The 23,780-nt window shown below is 36.2% G+C and overlaps 1 protein-coding gene across 3 annotated transcripts in view; it reads right to left on the reverse strand.

The window, feature by feature from the left end:
• Positions 1-2,694: 2,694 nt before the first annotated feature.
• The window catches only part of CDH12 (cadherin 12), a 728,469-nt gene continuing 707,383 nt past the window's right edge, over positions 2,695-23,780 (reverse strand). For all 3 annotated transcript variants that reach the window (XM_081088630.1, XM_081088631.1, XM_081088632.1), the window contains 5 exons: positions 18,597-18,733; positions 11,667-11,788; positions 8,542-8,659; positions 7,478-7,729; positions 2,695-4,029 (listed from right to left, as the gene is read on the reverse strand). In XM_081088630.1, coding sequence (XP_080944756.1) covers positions 3,530-4,029; positions 7,478-7,729; positions 8,542-8,659; positions 11,667-11,788; positions 18,597-18,733 — 1,129 coding nt within the window. In that variant the 3' untranslated portion in view covers positions 2,695-3,529. The remainder of the gene's footprint in view (positions 4,030-7,477; positions 7,730-8,541; positions 8,660-11,666; positions 11,789-18,596; positions 18,734-23,780) is intronic.

Genomic DNA, 23,780 nt, shown 5'->3' on the forward strand with positions numbered 1-23,780 from the left:
TTTCTCACTCTTCCTATCTACATCTCTACAAATCAATCCTGTTGAAGTATTTTGACAGTTATTACGTAAAAAATAGTTACATGGTTCTCTTGATGCGATGTGTGGTGAGTGTTAATGTATAATCAACCAAATCCATAATACAAATATTTTGATATTCATATCATGTGTTAAGATCTCTATGATTATCAGTTTTATGTAATCAATATGTACATGGTTTAATAAAATTCATGTAATTCTAATGCAACTTAAGAGTCAAGAATTATTAGAAGAAACTTAGTTAATACCAAGAGCAAAAGTTAATTTTACCAAGAGATTAGAAGAGAGGGAGGCTAAATTGTTGCTCCTATGACATTTCCAATTAGGGATAGAATTTGGTACAAAAGCAATTTTATATTATTTCAAGTGTATCATTGTTTCACTCTTATGTGTTGATGGAATACTTCTTTGAGAACAATTAAAGGTTGCATGTTATAAATATGTCAATGGCATACATGTGTTAAATATATAAGTATATATTTCTGTGCAAGTAAACATTCAATGTAATTATGAAACTATAGCATAACCATCATTAATGACCAAAATTTCTCATGTAAGTTCTAAACATTTTTATATTGCTTAATGAAGACCAGTGGCTGTGTTATTATAAATAAGGATTCCAAAAAATTACGTGTTGAAATGTTAATTTTAGTGCTTTTGTAGTGTAAAAAATATCTCATACTTTCAATTTATAAGCACCACAGACCTCTTTTCAACAAATCACTCTTATGGTTTCCCCTTGGAGCTGAAATTATTCCTATTCAAGATTTTATTTTCCTCATGTTCATTTGTTTGGTTGCTTGTTGCAACCAAATAATTTTCAAAATTCTGTTAAAATCTGTGTGCTTGATAGGGGCTGAATTGGCTACCCCTCAAATTCATATTTTGAAGTCCAAACCACCAGTACCTCATAATTGAAGTAAAAAGAGGTTCTGAGAATAGACTCAGTATGACTGGTGTTACTAAAAGAAGAGGAATGCCATGAAGCAGAGGGAAGATGGCCATGTACAAGCCAAAGAGAGCAGGCCTTAGAAGAAACCAACTCTTTGAATTCCTTGATCTTGGACTTCTTCCCTCCAGAACTAGGAGAAATAAAGTTGTGTTGTTTAAGCCACCCAGTCTGTGGTACTATGTTATGGCAGCCCTAGCAAAATAATGCAGCGGTGCAGCAAAAATAAAAGATGGGGGTACCTAAAAAAGCTTGTTAGTTTAAAGAAAAGACCCACCGATTTTATGTGTGTGCTCAGTATCTCATTCCTGTGGCTTACCATGACCTGCCCCTCACGAGTTTTCTCCATGCCACCATTTCTGCTGTATCCCGGTGTGCAGCAGCAGTTAGATTCTCTCACAAGATGCAAAACGCAGTAGTTCCTGGTAAGAACTAGTTTGTCAGCCCTACTGTTCTTGCAGTTCAACCCCCTGGAAAGGCATACGCATCAAATCATGTTGCAAGGAGAAATCCCGAAGTTGCCTTCATTTTTTCTCTAGAATAGTTATCATATCACCAGCTTTTTAAAAATAAATATTTTCCAAACCATATTATACGGCAAATTATTGGGCTACATAAGTATTCTAATGCAGTTCCCAGGGGTGAGACAAAGGTAATGAGGTGGTGAAGGGATGAAAATGAGGTCAACAATTATTCCTATTAGAGACAAGAAGGCAAGTATTAGACACCAAAAAAAAAAAAAAAAAAAAAAAGGGATGGGAAATGCAGATTCAAATGGCCAAATTGCCACGGCATAATTATTAGTTATATATTTTGAAGTAAGCACTTAGTAAAGAATAGGCCTGAATATAAGCTGCCTAGATTATCTACTTTTCTATTTGTTTTCCCCGTGTGTGAATTTTTATTTTCACAACCTTACAAATATAAATATATTCATAAATATTTCATAAATATAGCTAGATATGATGGATAGATCAGGATGAATCTATAAAAATTTTTTCCTATATATAGTTTCAATACTTCTGTAGTCACTGGTATACTTTAAATATTAAGAAAAAATACTCTTACTTGATAGTTATCTGGCTTGTTAAGTACATTTTTAGCTAGTGCACATAGATCATTTGAAAATAGTGTATGCGTATAGTTTGTCTGAATGCTTTACAATTTAATATTTCTTAGAAATCTGTATCAAATTAAACTGTAAAAGTTCTTTATAAAATAGTTGTAGGGATAATTTATATTGAAATTATTGCAGATCATAGTGTAACGAAGCAATTCGGAGCCTCAATATAATAATATACTCACAAAGTTGAAATCCATGTTAATAAAATAAGTAAATAAACTGTCCGGCTTTTCGCTTGTGTTTATTTTAGGAGTTAGTTATTGGTTTGAGTTTTCTGAAGTCCCTGATATTTTTTGTTTAGTGTTGTATAATAAATACTTTTTAGGAATGCTATAATTCCATCCTGTATTATTTGATATGTATTTTAGTTTATTTAGTCACCACATAATCACTAGCTTATAAGAAATTCTGAGAAGCTATATAATTAATTTATTTTTCATGTTTAAATTAATGGTGCTTCCCCCCACCCCCCCCAAAAATTTTTTTTTCATAAAAACACAACTTAGAGTTTTATCTATGAATGAAGACTTCAATGGTCACTTGTTAAAACCAACCTTCCACACACCACCAGCACAGTATTAAAACAAAACCAATGTTTATTTTAATGTGGAGTTTTAGCCCTGAGGCCTCTCTTTATAAAGAGGGATTTTTAAAAATTTCATTTCTTAAAAGTTTATTGTTTTGATAAAAAGTAACATTTTAATGAAGAGCTTAATATGAAGTAATGGTAAGATCAAACATTGCTTTTAAAATTCAGAACTTACATATTGAATTTAATATCACATATATTTCAATTTTCTGAAAGGGTGGGGAAAACAAATGTGTTTCGGCATACAGTTTTAAAAATTTTTGAATTCTAAGAAGATGGAGTTCGGAAAGTACGTTTTGTTTTTTTTTTCTCAAAAGGAATTAGAAGTCGGCATGTTGCTATTGCTCCCTGGCATATGAAGACGCTGTCTTTGTTTTCTGTCCTCTGTGTCTCTGAGTCCTGCAATGTCATCACAGCGGAGTGTACTGTACACCACTTTAAATGATAAGAGTTTCAATAGGCACTTTAGTGGAATTAAGAAAAATCTAACACTCTTCCACCATGATGCCACCTAGCTATCTTCATTCTAGGTTGTCATGTCAGTAAATTGTGTTTAATAGGCCTGAGCTTGTCTCAGTGTGTTTCCAAAACAACAAAACCAAACCAAGCAAGTACATATAATAGGATTTATCTTGTGTTGGCAGAATAAACCAAAACTGACAATATGATAAATATAGCAACTTGCTAGAAACCAGATACTCAAAGACATCTTGTCCTATAAAGCTGTGGGGTGTGTGTGTGTGTGTGTGTGTGTGTGTGTGTGTGTGTGTGATTTCTTTCTTTTTTTTTTTTTTCTTAAATTTCTCCTGTTGATATAGTCTTTGCTTCTCCCCTAAGTGACTTTATCAGGATTATAACTCTCTTCTTCGCCAAACATGTCTGCCAAGACTTTAAAGCGGGGGCCCCAGTCTGTCAGATAGTCATAGTCCTGGTCAGCTTCCGAGGTGAGAGAGTCTATGGAGCTGAGGGAGTCTGCGACTGATCCGTTTCCCTCGTAGGCATATGTTGCCAACGAATCATATGGTGGGGCGGTTGGGTCCACATCATTTTCCTGCAGCCTTTGATGAATGAAATCCCTTATGTCTGTGTTATCTTCCACTGCGGGTCTCTGCCGAGGTAAACAGAGGGAGTCTGGCTTTATGTCCCTGCGGATTTTGTTATCTTCAATCACTTTTGGGTTTCTCAGAGCACCAATGTCAAAAGCCTGGGTGTCCTCCTCCCCGCCTCCTTCATCGTCATAATGGATAACGTTGTCTCTGACGTCTTCTTTAGAGGTCATTAGGGTGTCTTTCTTCTTCTGCCTTCGCAGAGCAACATACAGGACCACTATGACTAGAAGACAAAACACGGAAAGTTGAGAATTTGTCCGTTGATCGCCTCATAAAAATGAAATTGATCAGGGCTGACTGATTTTACTTAATAACATACTGTCACTGAAATCAAGAAGAATCATGTCTATGCTTATGTTTTTTCATTGTCTAAACTCAAATTAATTTTAAAACTATAACTAATAAGAAATCATAGCCACATTATTCACAGACTCAAACAAGTATAGCCTTGTTATAGCAAATATAACATGCATTATATTTAAATATTTTATTGTCTTGTAAAAAGTGTTTTACAAAGATACAAAAAGAAGAATATTATTGCCCAGCCAGAGTAGCTCAGTAGTTGAGCATCGACCGACCTATGAACCAGGAGATCATTGTTCAATTCCTTGTCAGGGCACATGCCCCAATTGCAGGCTCTATCCCCAGTGTGGGGCGTGCAGGAAGCAGCCTATTGATTATTCTCTTTCATCATTGATCCTCTCTGAACTCAATAAAATATATATTTAAAAAATAAAAGCATTGTTTTTGTAAATATACAGAGAGCTGTATAGCGTTGATATTATGAAATGTGAATATTATAGCTCATCAACAATAATTGGGTATTATTCATACCTAGATTTCCCAATTATGCTAGCATTTTTTAATGAAATAAAGACAAATCTTTCTGTGATAATCATTTTTAAAAGCAATAAATAAGAGATAAAGAGAAGAATATACAATGTAAAGGCCTTAGTTTTATAAGCTATTTATCTAAGAGCTCTAATTATTTAAATTCTGTGTCCTACTATATTGAGACATTTTCCAAGCCAAATGCCTGGCATCCATATTACCCTCATGAATCATGATCATACTTTGAAGTGGTTAACTAATATACTCTCATTATTGAATACCTCTTTGTTTCTATGTTGACTCATCGCCATCATTAAATCATGTCTCTCTTCTTTGGATAAATAGGCACAGACTCAAACCATGAAGTCAGCACTCAACTTCAGTTGTCACATATCCCCTCTTCTCCATAGTGATGGTAATAGTTGAAAGACAAAATATGTTTGATTTACCACAGAAAAGCCTGGAAGATTCTTGTCATAGGATGATGAAAGCCCATTTATTCCCTCTTCCTCCAAAATTAGAGTTTGATGAATTGAAAAGACGGGGAAGAGATAGGTAGAGCTCCTGCAGAATAGGCTCCTCCCAGAGTTTAGGCAACTTTCAGAACTAAAGGGAGTCTTTATTGTTTACCTGGGGAGTACATGAGAGGCTGCAACCTCACAGAGAAGCCTGGCATATAAAATAGCTTTAGCATTGCCACGATCGAGAGGGAGACTAGACAGATGTGCCTGAAGGCTGCCTAAAAGGTATCCACGCACCACAAGATTCTTACGCTTCCCCTTACCTAGGAAGGATATGAAAATGGTTAAGAATAAGCTGGAAGAGGTCAAGGAGCCTGACATTAGTTAAGAAGGTCAAACAATGGATGGACTTTTAAGCAGAGCCCATGGCAAGACTAAGAGTGCCAACATATACTGCTGTCTACCAGCAAAGTAACAAATCTAGACCAGTGCAGGTGCACTGGGGACACTCAGTGTTTGGATGAATAAGTGATGGACGGCAATGCATAAGGTTGACCTGAGCAAGAATAACTGCTACACTGTAACAGCAGCCGTGGCCAAAGGCAAGCATCCAGAAGATGTCACGTCATGCTAGGTTGATATGCAAAACTCTATGATTCAAAGAGCTTTTAGAGAAAAAAAGAGTGTGAGAGAGGCCTGGTTGATTTGAAGTTAAACACCTAATTGATCATGTTCTATTTCAGATGTGAGAACATTATTTTGAATCTTCCCTTGTAAGGTTTCTGTCATCAGCACAAACAGATGCCAGACATAATTTAACATAAATTATAATGATAGGAAAATACTTTGTTCTACACACCAGGGTACTTGTGTGGAATTAATATTTACATCATGTAAATTGGACTAGAACTTTGCCCTCCAAGCCAAGTGAGATTATGACCCAGAAACTGCTCTTCACAAACTACTGTGTAATGCCTTACTCCATCCTTTACCTCCCAGTGTGTGTATTTTATTTTGTTTTCAATCCTAGGAATAGAGGGTGGTGTCTACATTTGTCTGGATTTTGTGTGGTTAAATAATAAACATCCATATATAAACTGATTCCACAGTGTCCACTGTGTATCTGTTGCAATTTGAATTTAAAATAATGACTAAAATAACCCCAGAAAATCTCTCTTCACTTTTCTTATTCCCTGGCAATAAATTAATTCTGGAAATGGAGTCAGCTGAAGAGTTGATGGAAGAGGGAAATCCCTAACTAGGTTTGTGTTTATTCTCCCAGAGATGTTACAGAATACATTCACTTTGATCCCTTTCATTTGGCGTACTGTTAGATATTTCAGTGTGGTCGCTTCCAGTGGAAATGGCCAAAATTTTGATGTGAAAAGATGTGAGAAAAGTGGAATAAAAATCATTTCTGGCTGGCTGTTTGAACAGAAAACAATAAATTAGAGGTTCCCTTAGTTTATCTCTATATCTTTCTTCCCCTTCCTCATTTCTTTACTAGTATTTATTAAACTAATGTTTGAGAACTATTATTCATCTGGTGTATTTTTAATGTCTATACAGTATCTTAGGGAGTAATAATCACTAGGATGTAAAATAAGTGGAGAAGCCAGTACAGTAAATAGGATATTTGTTACAGAAAATTTCATTGTGGCAAGTTCCACAAACTGTTATTGTTTGGAAATCCTCTAAGGCTTGAACAAACTTTTGTATTTTTGATTATGTTATTTATTTATGCCTGATGCTGTACATCCAAAATAGAAAATTAACTTTCATAAACATATAATTCAATATAAGTAGGTAATCTTCCTTCTAACCCAATATAGCATCTCAGTGAAGAAACATTGATTTACATTGTAATTTGAGGACATGCAGGAGAGAGAGAGGCAGAGGGAGGGAGAGCAAGTGAGAAGAGGAGGAGGAGGAGGAAGAAGAAGAAGAAGAAGAAGAAGAAGAAGAAGAAGAAGAAGAAGGAGGAGGAGGAGGAGGAGGAGGAGGAGGAGGAGGAGGAGGAGGAGGAGGAGGAGGAGGAAGAGGAGGAGGAAGAGAAGGAGGAGGAGAAGGAGGAGGAGGAGGAGGAGGAGGAGGAAGAGAAGGAGGAAGAGAAGGAGGAGGAGAAGGAGGAGGAGGAGGAGGAGGAGGAGGAGGAGGAGGAGGAGGAGAAGGAGGAGGAGGAGGAGGAGGAGGAGGAGGAGGAGGAAGAGAAGGAGGAGGAGAAGGAGGAAGAGAAGGAGGAGGAGGAGGAGGAGGAGGAGGAGGAGGAGGAGGAGGAGGAGAAAAGAGGAGGGGGGATAAGGGGAAGGGGGAGGGAGTGGAGGGGGAGGGGGAGGGGGCAGAGGGAAAAAAGACAAAATGGTTAATATTGAAACCCACCTAAGAGTATAACAATGCACAGCAGGATTGCAATCAAAGCCCCAGTGCTAAGTCCTACAGGTAGAAAAATTGCTTCCACATTACAAGACAGGATGGTACCATCAGAGTCACATCTACAAACTCGAATAGTCATTGTGCTAGTGCTGCTCTGGACAGGATAGCTGCTGTCTTCTATCACAACAGGGAGGAAATACAGCTCTTGTTGCCTCCGGCTGTATCCATTTCTTCTGGCTTCAATTCCAGCTGTGTTGTCTACAAAACATGACATTTATGAAAAGATGGTTACTATGAGCTTCACCTCAAAGTGGATTTCTGCTAAACAGTAAGAAGCTCTTTCTAAATTAATGAAATACATCATATTTTAATTCTTTTGTCATGAAAGATGCCAAAAATTAAATTAGTAAAAGTAATCCTTAGGGGAAAAAGAAACATTATTCTTCTCTGGTAAAAGAATTACATTTGCTATTTAGAAAGAGTATAATATGGTGTACAAAAAAAGAAATATATGTGTTCACCTATTTATTATGACATCAAAATCTCATAGAGAAAAAATGCTTCTGTGAATATTTTCTCACATGATAGCAGGACAAATTATTACAAGTATGAATCTGAAAAAAATCTTACCTTACAACCTAATATTTAAAAACCCAACAAATATCAAATTGCTATTTCAGATTAACGCTTGATTTTCCCCCAACAAATTATGTCTATATATAAACTTTAACATTTGAATGTTAGAGTAACATCTAGGAAAATAAAGTGTGTTAATACCATTAAGACTCACAAAATTTTTAAAATACCACCATGAATTACAATAATCACCATTTTAATTACAAAAAATATTTTATTTTTCATAAAATCAATAGTAGCAATATTTACTTGGAATAGTCCAAGACAATAGCATTCTAAATATTTCATGCACTGCTAGCTGGAATTTGGTATTTCTCATATATGGATTTCCATATTTTATGAATTGAAGTGCTTGTAGGAAAAGTATTGATGTTCTTCTTTGTGTCCTTTTGCAAAGTTCCATGGTAACAGGTAAATTTTTATGTGGTACTTACTTCTGAAGTCACGGACTGTAAAATTTGGTTTGATGGCAGCTTCAGGTGGTACTCTAAAGGAGAACTGCTGCCCAGCAGGGGAAAGATCTCGGTCAGCAGCGCTGACTAACTGAATGATCTGAAACAAAGTGGAGATGAAACTTGAAGTCAGCCGTCAGTTTCAAAGGGAATTTTACATTCCAGGCTAAAAAGTTTATTTAATGAGGCAAGCAAGTAGACAGAATTGACACATTGAGGATTCCTATCAGTAAATCAATTATTTACAAATAATTTTAATGTGCACATATGTAAACATTGATAGCGTATGGGTTCACTCCAGATCAATATCTGCATAACTCAAAAGCTTAATAGCATTGTACTCACCAGTAGGCAAAATAAAATTAAAATGTACTTACTTGCATTTTAAATTAGATGAAATAAGTGCTTTTGAACCAAAGTATGAAAATGCTTACTGGAACAAAATCTGTGAGTATTTAAAAACCCTGACATTAGCAAAATTTCAGCATAGTTATTTTGTGAGAATGAGTTTTACTTCATAAATAAATAAAATGATGAGAGAGATAAAAGGGTGCACATTTGTTTCTGTTGTTATGTTTGCTGTCCCTCAATGGGTAAAAGTACATTTTTTTTCAGGGGTTTTTAAGAAGAAAGCAGTTTTCATCCAGTTTCAAAGATTTTCCCTAAATTGTCCCAATTGGGTTTTATTGTTGTTAAAATTCTGATACTTCATTAAAATACCTTTAAGAATTTGGAGATTAAAAATTACTTCTGAGAGCCCAACTATGAAATTGATAATTCACTTCATAAATAAGCATCTCAGAATGGTTTTGAGGCATTCAGTTATTAATATATCCAATGGCTTTGGCTCAGAATAAATTTCAGGAACTTTGTGTGAGAAGGTGAGAGCCTTGTGCTGGCTTAGTGATCATGCTCCTTGACTTCATCTGAATCCAAAGAAAGACCTTAGATTTAGAATACCATATCCTGGTCCCAGTGGGCAAAGCATGCATCATGTCATCTCAGATTGATGGCCTTAAACATGTGATTTAATCGACTACTTTTTGTTTTAATTTCATACTTAAAATCCAATTTTAAGACTCTGATCAACCTTCTGATGTAGATGTGTGTGCATACATACACACACAGACACGCAGGCACACATCTGAGACTTGGAGTATCTGGTGCAGTATCAGTAATTTGTAATTTGACAAACTCGTCCTCTAATGAGAATTCCAGTTCGTTGGTTCAGTGTGAATCAGTTGCAGGATTATCATAAGTGAGACTTTAATTATTCAACACCAAAGGTCAGATCATGGAATATGGTAATTTAGCCAAAGAACCACCCTACAGGCCCTGTAAAACTTTAACTTCACACAAATCCATATGCTCAGATCTAGATCTCATCCATAAAATCTAACTTATTGGAGCACTAATAAGTTTTTCAAGTTTTGTTTTATTTTCTTTTAACTACTTACAAGTAGCATAATTATTTACTAAATTAAAGGTATGTAACATTAATGCATATCAAGAACATAACTTTTGAATAAAAAAAAAGTCATTCAACCATTAAAGAGACATGACAATTGGAGCATAACTGTCACTCACTTGGAATTATCACTTGGGAATAATTGCCCTAAGGAAAATAATTCCCATATAAATATTTTCTGATCTAATATATAAAAGTTTACTGGTATACACAGCCTCGCCTCTTTCTCTTTTCTGTTTTTTTATTTTCATACATACATACATACATACATATTCAATTATAATTCAGAAAAGATAAATAGTTCATATGCATAGTTCCTAGGTGAAGGGCAGAATGGCTGAGGTCAAAGCAGAAGATGCTCATGTACTGCACTCTCCGCAATCCCAAGAGGCATTTCATGGTTACGCTTTGTACATAAATGTATCCCAATAGGGCACACAAGCCCAACAGATAGATATTAGCAAAAGATTCTCCAAGGATACATGTATTTCTCACCAATTTGTCAAGATATTTAAAAAATGAAGTTATCTCTAGTAACTTCCACTACTCCCAAATTTTTAAACCCTTTAATTTACTAGGTAAACATAGAAGCCTTAAGTAGAGCTCTGTTTCCAAAAGGCTTTCATTTAGTGCATTGCAAGTTTCCGATGGATATGAAATAATTAATGTCCTTAGTCACTTAAAAATAAAGGATTGACTTTTGGGGATGGGGAGGAGGGATCTGAAAAGTAGAAAATGACTAAGTTAAGGTAAACTTATAACTCCCCAACTAACTAAATCAGGTTGTGTATTTATATAAACATTTATGCAGCATCTACTATTTCAGACACTAAAACAGGCATTGGGCTCATCCTATGTAAATTGTGGGTACATTTAAGATGTTTATCACTTGGGAAAATGTGACTAAACTAGTCATGCTGAAATAAAATTAATAGTTTCCCCTCAATTATCAAAAGAAGGATTAGAGCAGCATCATCCACTATATGTTTCCATATTTTCCCTGACCAAAATTACAGCTATTCACACCACATACAGCTATTACACACTTGAACTAGGGCAAGCATAAGTCAGAACATGGATTTTTTAAAAAATTTAATAGCCCTATGGTAATGGACATCACAGATTTAAAACTATGAGGCAAATGTCCTATACAGCATAGAAGACAGTCAAAATGAAATAAATAATATAGATTAAAGAATGCCCTTTTTAAAAAATACGTTCTTTTTAAATATTAAGATTTTTTCAAGTAAAAATTAAAACTTCATATTTTCTTAAAGGAGTAGTTACACTACTTAAAGGTGTTTTGAATATAGAACAAATTATAGGATACCAACATATTTTTTCTTTTGGAACCTAGGTGCACAGATTGGTTTAGTCATACCTTTTTTTTCCCTGAAATATACTTATCTGTTTATGCCTGATAACCATTATTGTATTTTACTCATTCATTCACTCATTCATTCATTTATAACAAGGTAGAAAAAAACCTGGAGGCCCATGATCACCAACATAAATCCGAAGACTTTGACAGAAACTTTCATTACTGTGTGAGTACATATTCATGTATGGTCTTACAACCTAAAGCACATGCATGTAATAGGCCTTTATACACTCCTAATGAACAATATTGATAAGATACCTGTCCTGGTTTGGCATTTTCACAAACAGATGTTTCATACGGCACAGCTATTTCTGGTGGAAATTCATTGACATCTAGGACATTAATCAATATGCTGACTTTGCTGGTTAATAATGTGTTACCTGTTAAAATATAAAAAGAGAAAAGATAATTAAAAAATCTGGTCAGTTATTGCTTATACTGAAAATAGCATATTTTTTTTAATTCAGCCTTTATTTGGAATCCCAATGACCCACTGAGGTGTTGTACTGAGTATAAATAAGAAAGAGATGAGTAAATGAGGTACCAATGTTTCATTCTCAGAGAACTACCAGTGCACTACACCAGTGTGTAATCCTGAAACTCACCACCAAAGTAAGGCCAACCTTTTAGATGTTAGTTTATCATGAGCAAGGGTCCTCAAACCTTTTAAACAGGGGGCCAGTTCACTGTCCCTCAGACTGTTGGAGGGCCGGACTATAGTTTTAAAAAAATACTATGAACAAATTCCTATGCACACTGCACATATCTTATTTTGAAGTAAAAAAACAAAATGGGAACACATACAATATTTGTATTTGCATGTGGCCCGCGGGCCGCAGTTTGCGGACCCCTGATCTTGAGGGTCAACATACGACCAGGGTTAGTTCATAGAACCAGTCACCAATAGTAATAGTTTTCACTGGATAAAACACACATTTTTTATGTTGTGTCCACATAATTAAAACATTATTGGTTAGAATCGTTTACATATTTAAATGACTCTCTCAAAAAGATTTCTCCGGGAAAGAATGATGATAAATTACAAAGAGAATGAAAGAGAGGTGGCTTTTTATAAATAAAAATTAAACAGATGTAAGGATGTAGAAGTAAATTACTTGCTGATGACTCCGTTGGTTAGAGTGCTCTGCCATGCACCAAAGGGTCATGGGTTGGATTCCCTGTCAGGGCACAGAGCCAGGTTGTGGGTTCAGTCCCTGCTGGGGTGTGTTTGGGAGGCAACCAATCGATGTTTCTCTGTCTCTCTCTCCCTCTCCCTTCCCCTCTCTCTAGAATCAATGAAAAACACATCATACAGTGAGGATTTCCCTCATACCTTTATGTGTGAAAGTATAATGTCTTGCTTATTTTCCATATTAACATTACAACATGCTATTCTTATTGCTAGTTTACCTTGTTTGATGCCCATCTGATGAATATTTTTTCTTTGTGAACCTTATGCACTGAACACAAATATGTAGCAATAAATAAGTAAATAAATAAATAAGTAGTAAAATGTCACCGGTACTTTTATATTCATTATAAGTATAAATTTGCTGAAAAAATAAATGTTATGATATAAATATTATCATTTAAGGTGTAACATTATTTATTTCCCACAAGTACAAAGCCAATCAATTTATTTATTAATTATGAACATATCCATTTGTTGCAGAGTATGACATCCTGGGCATAAGAGACATATATGATGATGTCCTTAATATTAAGAACTTCATACCTGAGAAGATTGCTAAGTTTATTGTGATCATCTATTTTACAAATGAATAAAATAAAATATAGTGCATGATGTCAATAAATTTTCCATGTAAAATGTTGCCTAGTTTTGCATTCCATTTTTGGTATGTGATGTTTAAGATGAATTTTCTGTATATACCCTTTTATTTAAATCCAAATTTCCACCTTCAGGTGAAAATCTCATAATGTAGTTTAATTTCCTAAGAAAATCGGATACTAATTAAGAAAAAGAAAAATAAGAGTAGCATTACCATTGTGTATGTGATTTTGATGGAGCAATTATACTGATTTAAAGTACTGTTGCAGTTTAATTAGGGTAGTATACCATAAGCAGTTGAGTAAGTCTAAAATAAAATATAAGGTATTACAACATAAATTTGAATTCCATTATATTTACACAGCATATAATAGTGGAGAAAAATGGTATCATTTCTAAATTAAGTTTATGATTATATTGGTGTTAATGATTATTATTTCCATGTAAATGATACATTGCAAGACTTTATGAAAGGGTATGAACTTTTACCGTTATATAAATTATATAAATGAAGTGATTCTCTCTTCAAAGTGTTACTCTTACAAATACTACGGAAATGTTGCCAATATTGTACTAGTATAAATCAAACTTCCCTTTCTTTGAAAATACAAAATAGTTTCATATAGTTACTTGGAATGGGGGGGGGAGGAAATTACAGAACAGTAGGTAAAAAACCTAGACTCACATGTAAAGTAAGGTATCCATGAAAAGAAAGAGGGGGCAATTATTTGAACAATAGAAGGGAAAAAATAACTTCAATCTAGAATTAAAATCAATGGTTATATTAAGTTCTCAAAAGTCATCTGCACTCTAAGAGTTACTATTCATATGACTGATTCCACTGTTTTGCTCCCTAGTCATAATCTTTTGCAACCTCCACCTGGAGGTTATATGAGAGCACACTTAAATCTGAAGTCTCTATAATTCAGCATAATTTATATAGTTTATTAAAATTCTTTATTTTAGTTAACTTCTAACTACTTCTAAACTTTACTATTCTCAATAATAGACTTCAGTCTTAGTTTTCCATAACCCAAAACAAATAGTGCTTTGCATGTAATATGATATTGTATGAAAGTTTATAAAAACAAATGTATAAATTAATGTTGAGCCTGAAAAATAGTAAGCCTAAAGTTTGATTTTTCTGTATATATGAAAATCATATCACTTGCATTATATTGAATTAAAAAAAATTTATAACAAAATAGATTTATATGCCAAATAGACTGAGAAAGTAATTAACTAACAATGCAATCACAACTCATAATGATATGTATACATAGAAAATTTCCTCCAAATATAGTATTTCCTAAGTTAATTCACTGATTTTTGACCTATCCCACAATAACTGGAACTAATCCATTATCATCCAGATAATTACATGACTAAGAAAAGAATGATCTTTGGTATCATCTGTTTATTTTACAATGATATAAAACATGTTCTAGGGTTCTAATGTAATTATTCTTAGTTATATTCCTTAATGATATGTATTATAGTAATAGCAAAAAAAAAAAATAGAAATATTTTCATGTTGAAAATTTCTGATAATTTGAATGAAGTGAATTTTTGGAGCTTCTGTCTCTTTAAAAAGTCTCAAGATTAGCATAATAAAAACAGCAAAGTAGTAATGCATAAAAGAATTACTAGAACTCTAATAAAATTATTTGGATCCCCAACTATAGCAACACTGATTAATGACTGCTTTTTAATTAATTGGAAGTTGTTCAATCATTGTACCATTTCATTTCACCTGAGAGTTTTTATAGAAGATACAGGGACTAACATATGCTAGTTCAATCTGCAATAAGGTATATTTATACAATTTTGTTCTTCTTGGCAGGGCAAGTATGGGCTATTTATTTCTCAGTCATTCAGTATGATGATAGTTTTCTGCTCAGCTGGCTAGTTCAATCAATGAAAATAGCCTTATGCATAAGAATATGAATAAAGTTTACTTTTAAACTCTGTGAATTCAAGCAAAATAAAGCCCAGAATAAGCTATTCTTTTTCTTTTTCTTTTTTTAAATCCTCACCTGAGGATGATTTCTAGAGAGAATAGAAGAGAGTGGGGAGAGGGAGAGGAGAAACATCAACGTGAGAGAGACACTTTGATTGGTTGCCTTCTGCATGGCCTTGACCAGGGGTGGGAAACCTGCAACTGAGGTACATGCCCTTGACCTGGAGGCTGTGGGCCAACATGCTAACCACTGAGAAAAACTGGCCAGGGCCACAGTAAGCTCTTCTTATTGCAGAATATTTAATTAATGCAGGGTATGTGTTTAGCCTCTTTATTTTTCACACAGAAATACAGTGTTTACCCCAGCAGACTTACCAAGGGTTCTAAAATCCATCCACACAGTGGTGTTTAAATAAATACTAGACTAGACCAGGGGTAGATAGAGATTTTAGAAATGTTAGGTTACTCCTATATTCTGTATAGATAGAGATAGATAGATAGATAGATAGATAGATAGATAGATAGATAGAAAGAAAGAAAGATAGATAGATAGATAGATAGATAGATAGATAGATAGATAGATAGATAGATAGATAGATTATGGGTCTAAGTCACAGTTCTGCATATGTTCCAGTAAGGGCCAACATAATTTATGACACTCCACACACTTGGGTCTCCTAATTTTCATTTAAGTAAATACTAACTCAGTGAGCCAGCATGTGCCCTAATTATATTAATAATATTAAAAATAGCATTCCCTAAGTTTGAAAAATCTAAGTCTGTGAGGATCAATGACCCTTGCTTCCACTATAAGGATCCATAGCCTCCTTCCATTTCCCAAATAGTTGAAGCTCAACACTCTGATTTAGGTGCCAGACATGCTCCTACAAGTGCCTTATAGCATGATGATGGTTTTATGGCCTGGGTAGCCATTGGGAAGAAAGGCATCCTCTAGAGCTACAATACAGGTGATCAATGCACTATCCACACTTTCACCTGGAGTTAAGGTACTCCTACTTCAAAAAACATGCACAAGTTTTGTGTGTGCATTTATAAGAAGGTTTAGGTTAGATTGGACAGGATCCTAATAGTAATCTATGGATACTATGGCTTTGATGAATAGAAGAGACTGCCTCTGGTCAGCTGTCACTATGTCCAAGTCCTATACTCAATATCTTAGACAACTCATTTTCACTATATTGCCAAACATCTTAGGAAACAAAAGCTAATGTACAACATGGTTAAACTGCCCCCAACATTCTGGTTGAATGAAATAATTGGAAGTTAGCATGAAAGTAATGCAGAATAGCATATGTAACTGTGACAGGACGTGATACTGGAGGGAGGAAAGATGACAAGTGTGAAAGGAGGTTTCGGGAAAACAAAGAGGATGGGGGCGGGGACTCCAAAGGGGAGACTGGCGGTCTGTTCTGCTGATAATATCTCTGCGCAGACTGGATCATCTGTGTTCAGAGCCTAACTGAGCAAGGAGGGCAGGAGATGGCAGAAGAAGGATGCAGTAGAAGAGTAGCCTGTAATGTGCCTACTTAGCATGACAAAGATGTGTGAATTTCCTCAGGGTCAAGTTAGTGCAGCAGAAAGGAGCTGAAATTGAAAAATTATGCTATTAAATCACCAAAGAAGACTGCCTGTTCCACAAGGGGATGCTGGAATTAAAAGGCTGTAAGGTCTTCTGCTGGTGGCCATATCAAGTTCCTATGCAGATGGAATGAGAGATACTCCCTCCCTTCCAACCACCACCAGCAGCATTAAATAATTTAAAAAAAAAAATCACAGGAGAAGACAGTATTTGGGCAACTGCCTTACTGGCAATCCATTTCAGTCATAGATGCAGTGGTGACCAAACACTATATGGGGACAGATAAGGGAGATTTGTGCATTTTTATCTCCCTATCGCTTTTCCACTCTAACGGACTAGAGAATCTATTCCCACAAGCAAAGAATCACGGTTCTAATTTATAGTGTCATTGAGTTCTGCCGTTATCTATCTGCTGCGTGAAACAAATGGCCCCAACGTGTAGTTGCTTGAAATAATTACACTTTTCGTATTTCTCACAATTGTGTGGGTAAGAATCTGGGCAGGCTTTGGCTGGGTAATAGATTGCATTTCACATGGTAGCGAAAGCAGTTACGTTGCAGTATTCAGCTAGCAAGTGGCCTGGACTAGAGGTTCCAGGTTTCACTCACACTTTCAGAACACGGGCAGGTATGGTTAGAAGACGGAGCTGACCTTGAATGGTCAGCCTGAGCACCGGCCTCTCTAGTGTGGTAGCTTCAGGGTAGCCAGCCTTCTCACATGACAGGTCACTGTTCCAAGGTACAAGGCAGAAGCTACATTGACGTTTCTGTTAGGCTTACCTTTAGTAATCAGAATAACCTGAAGGGAAGGAAATGTGCTAAAGACCTCACCAAGGCCTGGGAATAGGTGTCTGATTATTCATGTTTTGAAGCAGTTGCTGAAGATAAACAAAACTGTTTCTTATTTACCCCCCAGGGAGTTGAGATTGATAAAAAACCCCTCAAACAGAAACATTCACAGCCAGCTTTTGCCCCCCCCCCCCCCCACACACACACACCTGAGAGGTGAAATTAGCTGCCTAAGTATTTCTATCACATGCACAAAATTAAATAGGCCTGAAACAAAATGAACGATACTCAGAAGGGATTTCCCCAAATCTTTCAAGAGATCATAAGCAGAAGGGCTGGAAAGATACACTTTTGTTGCAAATGGCTGTATGATAGCCAGATGGCACCACGCACACCTAATCTGTTACCTTAGGAAGTTGTGATAATACCCTTGATCATCCAGCCAAACAAAGAAGACCTATAATAACTCAGTCCTGGGGATTCTCTTCTGGTCCAGGCAGGAATCAACTCAAGCAATCATTTGTAACCATCCTTTAGATCTGAGTGACTCCTTGAAGAAGAATACTTAATACTCCTGTGTATTCCACAGTGATATTCATTTACAAATTAGATTCTAATGAAAGCATAGAGAAGGAAGAGGGGTGATTTTTAAAATGCAGTCTTCAATTTCAGAAAATATTTCAGAATGGGTGATTTTATAATTACTTCCTCCTGCCTGGCCAATGAAGCTCCCAATCATATAGGGGGATCTGATGTGGAAGAGAAGTGGGGGGGTCTGGTGGGATTTTGAGGGTGCAGCGGGGAAAGGGATGAGGTCCCACAATGAAATGCAGCACTGGATTTTCATGCAATCTTGCAAACAGGGCTCGCTGGCAGCTGTCACAACCTCTCCGGACTGACGCTCTGAGGGAAAGGAACAGGTTTCGGAGTTTCCCCAGGAGACCACTCAGCTGTCAGTCCAAAAATGAAAAACACCTCAGCAGGGACTCATTTAAGAGTGTTAAATCCAAAAGCTGCAGTATAACACCGAGTCCGTCTATGCCATACTTACTAACTTTACGCGCAATTATGGAGAAATTATACTGTGCCATGCTTTCTCTATCTAGCAATTCATTAGTGGCGATGGTTCCTTCGGTTCCATCGATTGTAAAGTAGCTGTCCCCATCACTCTTCCAGTCTATGAAGTACCTGTATATAAAAAGGAGGAGATGCAAATGCACAATGATTACACATTAATCATAACGGCAGTCAGGCTAACTTGACACAGTTCCTTATTTTTTCTCCCTGTAGCTATTACCCACCTTGCAATAAAGAAGAGTGTAAATGACAGCTTCTTTATTGCAAAGTCAGTATGCTCAAGGGGAAAGGGGAAATAATGAAAGATTTAGTGCTCCTGCTGTTCATATTATTTTAGGGTCTTGACACCTTGAAAGCTCAGCAGAGACTAAAATTCTGAAGCTGACCATGGGTTTCCTTAACCTGCTGAATATTAAAACTTTTTCAAGCCGTAAAAAATCCCTTAATGGAGGCTTTGGGAAGAGCTGGGGTGGGAGAGACATCTGGAAACAGCTGCAAGGAACTTCGGCCAGATTAGAAGTAGAATCTTTGTATTCACAGATAGGGAAAAGAGCATCATATTAAGGAAATTGAGAGGACATTTTTAAACTGAAAATATGGTAAATGCACAGAAACCTTTTCCCCAAACACATATGAAAGGGCCATTGTTGTTTATTGTTCTATAAATCTGGACACCTTTAAAAAAAAAACAGTGACCTTGGTTAATACTGTCTTTTTTATCTTCTTCATTAGCTAACCTTCTTGGTAATAACAGACACTGCTATTTTAGCTACTGGACTAAAAAATCCAAGAAAAGATAAAAAAAACCAGACATTGAATTTATATAAATCTTTAGGTAATGAGAGAAATATAGTGGAGTATATATATATATTCAAATGAAGCAGGGGTCCCGCGGGGGTGAGGCCGACGGAGTCCTAACGAAGCATGCCCGACTCCGGAGACCAGGTTCAGTGATGCAGATCTGAGTTTATTGTGTAAGTGCAGCAACATATATAACATTCCAGACCAATCAGAAGTTTACACCATCCTTAGGGCAACCAATGGTAGGAAAGATCAGGGTACTATGTAGGGGCTCTAGGGGGCTTGCTCAGGTGGGCGCTGTCACTTCCCGGTGTGCCGAGGAAGCTGATATAGGCGGAGTGCGCTCACACCATTGCATCCGCCACTGCACTGAGATAAATCTCCTTAGCTCTTCCCACATTCAAACATATATTTTCAATCATAATAATAAACATCTTGAAATTTTACCATGTACTTGACATTGTTCCAAATATGTATGTATGTTTATTTATTAAAACCCCACAAAAGCCCTAAAAGTGAGTATTATTAATCTTCCCATTTCATATATGAGGAAACTGAAGCATGGAGACATTAAGAAATTCTCCCAAGTTCACCTAGTTAGAAAGTTTTAGAGCTAATATTTGAATCAGGTCACCAATGTTTTTCCTTATAATTATTATTATAGAGTAGTACCAATTTTAAATAAACATTGTACATGATAGGGCTTTGCTAACCAAAAGGCTCAAGGCACCATATATTTATCACCATTATTCTGGCCAGCTGAATCAAAGCAAGGCCACTACAAACCATGGGTGAAAGCAGATGGCATCTTCATAATTAGCCCATCTCAATCACCAGGCCAAAGGAAGTGATCTATTTGTTCATCACAGTCAGTTTGTTAAGGTATCTATTTCAAAATAGCAGACAAGCTGGTCATGGAAACTAGGGCAGTTTGGATGTCATTTTGGTGCTAAATCAAAATTACTTTGCCTTTCTACCGTAGATGAGATTTATAATTCTTGTCAATATTTGTTAGAAACTTATTTCTGAACCAGAAGATAGCTGAGAATTATAGGATCAGCGTAGGAGTCATGCTGTTAATCTGCCTTTGACAATTCTCTGGTTGATTTGAGGGGTGAGAATGCATTGATGTCTAATGATATCAATGTTGTATCCTGTCTCATAAGAATGTTCTCAAAAACCATAAATGAAGTTAAGGGACACTTGAAAGTCAGGGAGTACAGGGTATAATGAGTTTAATTCTCTCTATCACATAATCTTTTCTAGACAAGAGAGCATTTCTCACAGTAGCCCTTTTCAGAACCTTTACTCAGTAGAGTCCATGCCTAAATTAAGGAGAAAATTGCTATGGAATCTCTTTCGTGACTATAGCATTTTTGGAAGAATGTTGGTGTAGATTGTGTTCATTTGTACAATTTAGCAAATATTTGCTCAGTGTCCACTATGTTTTAGACCCCATACTAGGATTGAGGCATATTATTTTAATAAAGTACAATCCCACCAATGAGAGTCTTGTTGGGTAGACACATATAAACAGATTTCAACATCTGCTAAAAGAACAAAGAAGACATTAGAGAGTGCAACGAAAAGACATGCAGTTCAAGCCTATTGGTACAGACAGACTTTTTTGCACATGATGTTTGGCTGATATTGGAAGATGGTAAAGGAATTTTTGAGGAGAAGAGTGAGGCAGACAAAGTGAGGAGAGGAAGAAAGGTTTTTCAGGAAGTTTCAAAAGGAGTTTAGCAAAGCCATAGAGTTTGTGTTAGGAAACTGACTACAAGTTGTTGGGAATTATGGAAACATATCTGAGAGGCACAATAACTTGAAAAAAGGTAAGTGATTTAAGTCATGAGTTATAATAAGGAGATGGGCTATGATCCTGTGGGCAATGAACACTATCAAAGGGTATAATTAGGGTATGGATTAAAAGTTAAGGCCTTTTAATGGTTATCGTGGTTATATTTATTTTATTTTTTTCCATTATTCAACTGTGTTTTAAAGATTTGTGAAAATTTAAAATACTGGTAATATCCAGTATAGACAAATGGGCAGTGTCACTGTTTTGCTCCATGCCATTTTGTTATAACATTGATGAGAAAACAGAATTGATGCCAGCAAGGGCCATATGTGTGGTGATTTTGCACTTCTCTCCCTGTCTGCGTGGGTTTTCTCTAGGTGCTCTGGGTTCCACACATGCCCCCCCTCCTCGGAAGATGTGCATATGAGTTGAATTGGCCTGTCTAAATTGTCCCAATCAGAAGGAATGTAGGTATGTTGTGAGTGGCTTTGTGATGGAAAGGCATCCTGTTCAGTGTCAGGTGTATTTTAAGGTGACCAGACTGTAAGCATTTCCTTGTATACCAGAATCTTGCTGAGAGACAAGGGTATAAAGGGGTATAAAGAGATTGATTCAATGGGTTATGAGAAGTACTTGAAATAACTAGGGATATGCAGGCTGAAAGAAGGAGACAGAAGGACATGCCAGCTGCCTTTGACTTCATAAGGATGCTGACATAAAGCAGGTGTTAGATTTACTTGTCACATTCCAGTGGAATAGAGATAAGACAGGGGCATTGAATCTATAGAAATTATTCAGATAAATGTAACAAAGACATGTCAGAGCTGCTCAAGGTCATAATGAGTATCCTCAGGGAACAGTAAGCACCATGAGTAATGAAAAATTGACCAAATGCTTGGTTCAGATGGAGCAGAACAAATTTAAGCATGGTTTGAGATTCTGAAAGTACCTGTCAATGCTGAGATGCTATTACTATTACCCATATAGAATGAAACCTATCTCCCTTTCTTTGCATGGAATGCAATGCTTTTCTTTTTTTAATTAAATATTTTTATTGATTTCAGAGAGAAAGGGCGGAGAGAGAGATAGAAACATCAATGATGAGAGAGTGACATTGATTGGCTACCTCTTGCACACCCCTACTGGGAATCAAGCCTGCAACTCAGGCATGTGCCCTTGACGGTATTGGAACCCGGAGCCTTCAATCTGCAAGCCAATGCTCTGTTCACTGATCAGAACCAGTTAGGGCACAATACTTTTCAATTACTTTTTTCTAACAGCAATCTTGTTCTGACCGTTACAAACATACTCTACTCCAAGCACTCCAATAAATTATCACTTTACAAATATAAAATAATTTTTTCATAACCTATTTCAATAATATCTTAGTGTCTGCTCTGGGTTTTATTATAAAAAGCTTAACATTGTATTTTTATTCATATTAGCTTAATTCTAGTCAAATATAGAAATTTTATTTCTATGTAGCTAAGTTCTATTAAGTATATATGTATACATATGTTTACATATATTTTATCTATATTACATCTATATATTCAAAAGCCCAATAAAACATTGTTATAATTATTGCCATTTATAATTTTATGTCTATTAAAGCTCAAAAATAAAGAAAAGCAAGTATCTTCAGAAGATCTTCTGAGTTCTCTATTCTTTTTTTAAATATAGATATTTATTGATTTCAGAGAGGAAGGGAGAGGGAGAGAAAGAGATAGAAACATCAATGATGAGAGAGAATCATTGATGGGCTGCCTCCTGCACGCCCCACACTGCAACCCAGGCATGTGCCCTCACCGGGAATTGAACTGCATGAACCTCCTGGTTCATAGGTCAATGCTCAACCATTGAGCCACGCTAGCTAGGCTGAATTTTCTATTCTTATGTTCGTCTTATAACCCTGGGAAATTCTCAGAGGCACTGTTCCAGGCATGGGTGAAGGCAGAGGGTGATCTCCTTTTGGCTTCCCAGGAACTAGCAAAATGGAGTGAGTGATTGGGCCCCATATCATCTGCCTGCCAGGGGTAGAGCCTGTGTCCTTCCAGCAGGGTTGGGTGGGGGAAGTGAGCAGCCCTCCTCCCAACCACACTCACAGGAATTTGTCTGCTGAGACTCAGAGTTGGGGGGATGAGAAACCCTGCCCCGCAGGTAAGATGTTACATCTCTTTGGGAGCTGAGGGCAAAGGGGTCATGCTTTCTCAACCACATCAGGCCAGAGTGGGTTTTCCATCCAGCTGAGTTGGGAGATGGGAGTGGGAGGCAGGGCTCAGGTCCTGTGTCATGTGCCGAAGTCTCCTGCCATTTTTAAAATGTTTTAGTAGATTTTCTTCAGTAAATATTTCTTCCATTTACTATTGCTTTTAGAAAATTTCCAGGGACAGTAAATGGTAGATTTTTATTTTTAAATAATTTTAAAAATATAATTTTCACCATTTATGTTTGTTTCACTGGGAAGTGTCTGCAAAATAACATCCCAGATCCTTGGCAACACAGAGATGAATAAAGCTAGTCTCAGGAAATTCAAAGGGCCTTGGGGAAGAAAGA

This window comes from Myotis nattereri (genome assembly GCF_964212035.1).
Source record: "Myotis nattereri genome assembly, chromosome: 4".
Lineage (NCBI taxonomy): Eukaryota > Metazoa > Chordata > Mammalia > Chiroptera > Vespertilionidae > Myotis > Myotis nattereri.